The sequence below is a fragment of the Oncorhynchus mykiss genome, chromosome 4 (assembly GCF_057628025.1).
Source record: "Oncorhynchus mykiss isolate SJ-2025 chromosome 4, ASM5762802v1, whole genome shotgun sequence".
Classification (NCBI taxonomy): Eukaryota; Metazoa; Chordata; class Actinopteri; order Salmoniformes; family Salmonidae; genus Oncorhynchus; species Oncorhynchus mykiss.
Genome location: NC_143025.1, coordinates 83,996,288 through 84,004,010, shown reverse-complemented (window position 1 = coordinate 84,004,010; position 7,723 = coordinate 83,996,288). Strand labels below are relative to the sequence as shown.

Below are 7,723 nucleotides of genomic sequence, written 5' to 3'. Positions count from 1 at the left end.
CGCTAAATAGCGTTTCAATCAGTGACGTCACTTGCTCTGAGACCTTGAAGTAGTAGTTCCCCTTGCTCTGCTAGGGCCGCGGCTTTTGTGGCGCGATGGGTAACGATGCTTCGAGGGTGACTGTTGATGTGTGTGACTGTTGATGTGTGCAGAAGGTCCCTAGTTCGCGCCCGGGTATGGGCGAGGGGACGGTCTAAATTTGTACTGTTACACATCTAGCTAGAATAGTGTTTTGCTCAGAATTACAATAGGCAATATTGTTTCCCACTGTTATGCACCATCTATACATCAACGCATGAATGACACTCCCGAGTGGCGCAGTGGTCTAAGGCACTGCATCTCAGTGCTAGAGGTGTCACTACAGACCCTGGTTCAATCCCAGGCTGTATCACAACCGGCCGTGATCGGGAGTCCCATAGGGCGGTGCACAATTGGCCCAGTGTCGTCCGGGTTAGGGGAGGGTTTGGCCAGGGTAGGCCGTCATTATAAAATAAGAATTTGTTCTTTATTGACTTGCCTAGTTAAATGAAGGTTAAATAAAAAATACTGTTGCATGTGGAGCTATGTTTTAGCGGGTTCTTCTGGTTCTTCTTGCCATGCTCTATAATGGTATGCAAGCACAGGATTAGGCCATGTTGTAATCTATAGCAGAACGACACATGTCCCCTTCAGATAAAAGACCCCTTCAGATAATCTGTGTTCGTGCATGTGTCCGTGCGTGTTGTGTGTGCCAGTGGCGATTTTAGCATGTACATCATGTGGGATGTATGCCAGCAAAGTCACAACACAACACTAAACAATACATTAATTGGACTATAACGGTGACAAACGGTGCCCACAAACTATTAGGCCCCTCATAAAGCTGTTCCAACAGCAGCCCCAACACCTTACCACTGCTACACCTGGCTATCAGCGGAGCCGTGTCTGGCTGCGAAGCAGTTCATTCAGCCTCATTTACTGACTTAAAAAAAAACATAGCTCTTATGGCTGACTTGCTTAAACAAATGTGGTTTCTACTGACAATTGAGATGTACAAACTATGGCATAAGGGGACGACAAGCGCATAAGAAGCAATCTATAATTTCGATTAAGACATTAATGAGCCAGCGACGACGGGTGTAGTCATTATAACTATTTGTTCAGCACTTTTGAAATGTACAGCAACAGAATTCAGAACGTGGGCCGTTCTTACAGTGTTCTCCCTGTACACCAGGTCAGAACCATAGGATAAATAAAGGGGTTATATAAATAGACAATGAAAGCTCTTACAATATTCAATGATGACATTTCTCTAAAACAGGTTTTAGGCTACATGTGCACCACCAAGTTAGAACAGTAGGCGATATCAAGAGGTGAAAACAGACCAAATTATTAGGGTGAGGCACATTGAACACCGTTTGGGTCGTTGCGTGTCAGAAAAGATACACGTCATATAACACTATTTGACGGGTTAAATAAACTTTTAATTTGACACGTCAAATAACACAATTCTATTATACAATGTTGTGTGTGATGAATTTGCACTTGCAAGCCAAGCACCATCACTACTATCAGTAGCATTGTCAAAGCTGTAAGTTTGCAAACAAGCCAACACCGGCCATGAACGATGTGTTTACAAAACCGCGTTGGTGAAAATAGACCAAATTAGTAGAGTGAGGCACATGGGCTACTAACAGCTTACCCACGATATACACTTAGTATTACTTTCTGAGCGACAGTTTACACATCTCTCTGTCATCATTTATAAAGCAGCATAAGACATTTTTGGACTCACGTTGTTGTGATGTGCTTGAACAGGAAAGTGGCGTGGCGGTCCTCCGTGGGCAAAGAGAATTGAATGACCGTTCAAAACTGATTTTCCCAGTTTGCGCTGTTTATTCCCGACTTCCCAGTTGCAATGCTTGCAGTTAGCCGCTGTCACCAATTCCTTCCGAACCACTCATTGTTGAATTTGCAATCTCCAACTTGTTGTGTAATGTTTATGTCCAATGGCCGATGAGCACTGATACATTTGATCTATATTTTCTCTTCATTATTTCTCTTCATATGACAAGGATTTAAAAGGATTTTCCAGTAGATTGTCGACTTGATTCATGATGATGACTGCTAGCTAAGATTGGACTGAGCATGTCAACATCTTACTTTCACAATCAAAGCTACTGTACATATAACTTGATTTGACATCATTTCTGTGACCAATAACCTTGAGCCTTCTTGGAAGGGCACTTGTAATATAACTCTATAGCAGGACCCAAAGGGCTAAAATGTTGGATGTCTACCCTTACTAAGGTCTGAAGCTTTGTGATTCCGTAAGGTTCCCATGAGTGACAGAACACTGAGCCAATCACGGCTCAATGTTCCTATTTTCTGCTGGCCCACCCCACCACCACAGAAAGCACTGAGCTAGGATGAAACCTGCATTTTGGAGCTGCCTTACTCAAGTAAACAAAAAAGAGACCATGTTTGTATGGGGCTTTATGAACTCAATTATAAATATGTTTTTTTTTACAATGTTTGCAAACTGATATGTGACACATATTAATGCCAAAATAACATGCAAAACAGGCAAGCCCCCCCCCCCCCCCCCCAAAAAAAAATGTATTTATATAATAATAATATATATATATTATATATATCTGCCCCAACTGTCCTGAATGACGGGTCGCCACTGGTGTGTGCACATTTGGGACTGAATATTCTGAAGCAACACCCTAGAAGTAGTTGCTCTAGTTCAAACCAGACACGTTTTGTCATTGTTTCTTAATCCCTGTGTCAATTCTGTTCTGAAAACACACACACTCTGCAGGCTCTGATGACGGTGAACTCCAGACTGAGGCAGCTCTACCCCGACAGTGAGGAGCTGTTTGATATCGTCCTGATGACTAATAACCACGCCCAGGTCGGTGTGCGCCTCATCAACAGCATCAACCACTACGGTCCGTAAAACACGCTCTGAAACTCGTACTGCAATGTTACAGCCACGCCTACAATGTCATAAGACACACCTGTTTTGCAAAGTATGTTCATGTTTCATTGAATGATTGGACATCCAACTTTATGTTGTTCTTTTGTTACGGTGCGTGAATGAGGACCCAAAAGCGAATTAACTTAAACAGAGCTTCTTTAATTACCAAACATAGGTAGGCTCAGACGGACCGGCAGATTCCGACAGGACAAGACAAGGTTACAGCAAACATGACGACAGTCTGGTTCAGGCATGAAACACAACAAACAAGAATCCGACAAGGACAGGAACAAAAACAGAGAGAGATATAGGGGACTAATCAGAGGGAAAAGGGGAACAGGTGGGAGAAGGGGTGACGAGGTAGTCAAGAGGAGACAAGGAACAGCTGGGGGAAAGCGGGGGAGAAAAGGTAACCTAACAACGACCAGCAGAGGGAGACAGGGTGAAGGGAAAGGACAGAGACAAGACACAACATGACAGTACATGACATCTTTTGACCAAATATGTTGTTTTTAATGTTTATATGCTGTTGTTGATGATATGTAGTGGCAATCTTCAACCTGATGACCATACCATCATATTTCTATGAGTTTCTGATAAAAAAGCAATGGTTCCCTCTCACAGATTTAACCATTGAGAGATTCTGTATGACTGGAGGGAAAAGCCCCATTGGCTATCTGAAGGCCTACATGACCAACCTGTACCTCTCGAAGGATGGAGAGAAAGTCACTGAGGCCATTGAGGAGGGTAGGTGGTGATGCTACTGGTTTAGGTTGGCATGGATGCTAAGTCAACAACTGTAGATGTACATTGTGGTAACACTTTATAGTATAGCCTACAGCTGTAATGCATGGATGATGCTGTTGTAATAGGTTGTGACCAGATGATATACAGCCAAGGACGAGTTTAGAATTGAACTACCATAAGAGTTCAGACTTAATTTTGGAGAGGATGAGTCGGATTTCACTGTTAGTTTTACGCACAACATAATTGTGCAGTTTCAGTTAATAAAACTGAAGATTGTTTATTTTTGATCAATTACTGATGATGAGGGTTCTGTTGCTTGTCTGCATGTGCTTGCTGTAACTGTCACCTCCTAATGTCATCCCCCTGTCATCCTAGGTAGCTAGTTCCACAGTAGTTGTAGAATGAAGGACATTGTGTCCCGGTGTTGTTGCCATTCATGTTCACCCCATTGGGTAGACTGTATCACGGTGACATCTAGATGCTTACCAGTGTGAGTTATTTCTTGGGTAGTACAAGACATAAATCCTAGACAAAAATAAACACAAATCGTCCACGTTATACTAGCTACCGGCGACTCAGTAAAAGTACAGCTGTCCAGTGGGAAGCACAACGCCGGTGCACTGGTCATTCACACTGGCTTGGCGTGTTGTCGTTATTGCCCTCTGTCAGCTAATTGTCATCGCCTCGTGACTCATAGCTAGCTAACTAACCTAACTCTCTAGCTAGCTGTTGCCATAGTAACATAAACTGGAAAATCGCACTGCGAGAGAATGGCAATTTTTGCGTCACTTCCGTAGCTTTATACCATCTAGCCATAACTGTTGTAAAGCGTTGCAAGACAAGTTATGAGCATGTATAAGCCCCTTATGTCTTATAAACAGGCATTGCTGCAGCGACCATGTTTGCATCTGGAGATGTGGAGAACAAGCTGCCCGACACACAGCTGAAAGTAGCTTTTGACGGGGACGCAGTCCTCTTCTCTGACGAGTCGGAGATCATCGTGAAACAACACGGCCTGGACACGTTCTTTGAGCACGAGAAGGAATTTGAGAACAAACCACTTGCACAGGTGATCATGAGAGGACTCTGAAGCAGAATACGTCTCCATATTATGTTAGCTTTTTACATGGTTGTTTGTGTCAGATTTAACTAACTATCCCACTATGCCTAATACTAGACCTAACCCTTTCCTTATGCCTACCAAGTTGTTGCATATCTAAAGACCATCTATAATAGGGGGCTAGCCCAATAAAGTGGAACCCCTTTATGTATTAAATGCTTTGATTTTGGACAAAAGTAAAAAAATATGTCTCATTGTTTCTCTCAGGGTCCCTTGAAGTGTTTCCTGGAGGCGCTGGGGAAGCTCCAGAGAAAGTTCTACGCCAAGAACGAGCGTATGACCTGCCCCATTCGTACCTACCTGGTAACAGCCCGCAGTGCAGCCAGCTCAGGGGCCCGTGTCCTCAAGACCCTCAGGAGCTGGGGCCTGGAGATCGACGAAGCCCTGTTCCTAGCCGGGGCCCCCAAAGGGCCTCTCCTGCAGAAGATCCGGCCCCACATATTCTTTGACGACCAGATGTTCCACATCGAGGGAGCCAAGGAGCTGGGGACCATCGCTGCACACGTGCCTTATGGGATCGGACTGAAGTATCACAAGGGGGAACTTATTGAGCAGCCTGACAAAGATGTCAAAGACAAGAAGTAAAGAGCCTCCTAGTGGTGGGGAGATATCATATGTTATGCAAATGCTTAGTTGCACACAACCCTGTCATCAGCTGTAGGACCTTTATTGTTTATCAGAATTTTATATTATTTCTCTTTTTTACACATTATTACAAACATCTTTATCAGATAATATTGTATCAACAGGAGAAAAAAACACATCGTTTAGGACTGTAGATGTAATACTCACATCAGGGACCAATGTCACCTAATGTTCTCTGTCATGAGGAGAGAAAGGATCACTTTCCTACAATCCTCATCACCATCACATTGTAGTCTTTAATAGTATTTGGTCAAATATGTAGTTTTTTATGAAAATGTATGTCAGTGTGTTCAAATTTTACACATGAAAGTATATTTAGCAAAGTGTATTTTATATATTTAGATATGTGCACTCTAGTGCACTAACAAGGTAGAATGGTTATTGATATGAAGCGCTGAAAAAATATATGCGTTTTGGTTTCACTGCACACCATACAAAACAGACATTAACACATTATTTATTTATTATTTACACTTAGATGCAGTCGGGATCTTAAGCACTTACAAACTCGTACCATATTATACGAATTGGAATTCGTCAAATTTTCGAATTGCAAACATTTAAAAAAAATATTTTGCAGGACATGACATATCATACAAAATGGATGATGTAGTACACAATTGTGCATATTTTTTGGGGACCCATTTTGGCTTGTGAGCACGACTTTAAAAACTATTGTCTGAAATGTACTAAACTTTAAAAGCAACACTTTAATATTCAATAATTATATTATTTTTGCTATCCATGCATTGTTCTAGTCTATTCCATTTTCTTATTCCATTTAAAAATATTTGTTTTTAGATGCAAGAAACCTCACCTTGCTCTTAGTAAAGCTGAATTAGGCTATATGTTATATCAAAACCTCAAGCAAGCTAGTTCACCATACCTGTTCCACTAGTAAAATGTTACATGTCGGGTATTTTGTTACATATAGTTTACAGTTGAATATACAGTATGTATAAGGACAGTCTATATTGTATGTTGAACATTAACTATTTCTATTTTTTCTTCTTTGTGTGTTAACACATATTTTAGGAATGATTCAAATGTCTATTTTTAAGAATATCCAGTCTGTATTTTTTCACTTTTAACTTAACATAAAGATTTATCATGTGCATATTGCAGTAAGGTTAAATAAAGGTTTAAAATAGATGTGAATGGTTGATTCATGTTTTTATGTATTATCCACACATTGATACAAACCCGATTGAGATGTTGTGGCAGGACCTGAAACAAGAAGTTCATCCTCAGAAACCCACAAATATCGCTGAGTTAAAGCAGTTCTGCATGGAAGAGTGGGCCAACATTCCTCCACAGTGATGTGAGAGGCTGAACAACAACTACAGGAAATGTTTGGTTGTGGTCATTGCAGCAAAATGTGGCACAAGCAGTTATTGATTGTAAGGGGGTAATTACTTTATCACACGGGGACATTGGGTGTTGTATAACTGTTTATAAAAAAAATGAAATCAGTATCACATTTTTTATTATTTGTTCAGTCAGGCTCCTTTTATCTCATTTTAGGTTTTGGTTGAAGATGTGTAAAAGATTTGCAAAAATAGAGAAAATCAGAAAGGGGGAAATACTTTTTCAGGGCACTGAATATAATGTGTGGATTCCCCTAGAGTCTGAATGTTAGGAGATGATCACACATGAATAGTGTATCTGTTGGTTATATGTGTGTCGTATGTGTCAGGATGGGGATCCATTGGGGATGTCAACAACACTTGACTGTATCCTGCTCCCAGGGGGCTAGCATGTGGCACGCCTTTAGACTGTGTTACATAGTAGTGACACACACACACAGTGATATGGCTGCATAATGCCAACAGGAAACTGATATGATAATGACATGTCTATTTATAGCTTCCTAAGGACCAGCATTTACACTTTGTTCACTCTAATAGACAGTTGTTTTTGATCTTAATCTCTGAGGACATACATGCCACTGTGTTAGTTCCTGTTTTCCCTTTGAGAGACATTCTGGGCTTTTCAATGATATCACATGTGTGACCTGGATAACTTTATCTTTCTGTTTTTAAAAAATGGCTGCCAACTTAATTAGAACAGTTTATGGTAAGAAGAAAGGTAAGGCCGGAATTCAATTTGATCGTGCTTTGTCAGCAATGCAGGTTCTAAAGGCAATGTGCCCACGTTCGTGGAGACCATATTCACAGTAAACACGACATATGTCGGCTAATGGCGCATTTTCCAAATCTACAATCAGATTAAATCCTGGCCTAAGT

At 41.2% G+C, this 7,723-nt stretch overlaps 1 protein-coding gene across 2 annotated transcripts in view; it reads left to right on the top strand.

Annotated features, from left to right (window-relative positions):
* The window catches only part of LOC110522548 (cytosolic 5'-nucleotidase 1A), a 29,616-nt gene that overhangs the window by 1,017 nt on the left and 20,876 nt on the right, over positions 1-7,723 (top strand). Inside the window, exons 3-6 of one of the 2 annotated variants that reach the window (XM_090233183.1) lie at positions 2,807-2,936; positions 3,590-3,712; positions 4,594-4,781; positions 5,040-6,629. In XM_090233183.1, the coding sequence (XP_090089309.1) occupies positions 2,807-2,936; positions 3,590-3,712; positions 4,594-4,781; positions 5,040-5,417 (819 nt within the window). In that variant the 3' untranslated portion in view covers positions 5,418-6,629. Of the gene's footprint in view, positions 1-2,806; positions 2,937-3,589; positions 3,713-4,593; positions 4,782-5,039; positions 6,630-7,723 lie in introns of those variants that run through there. The other variant, XM_021601002.3, reaches the window with a different exon arrangement.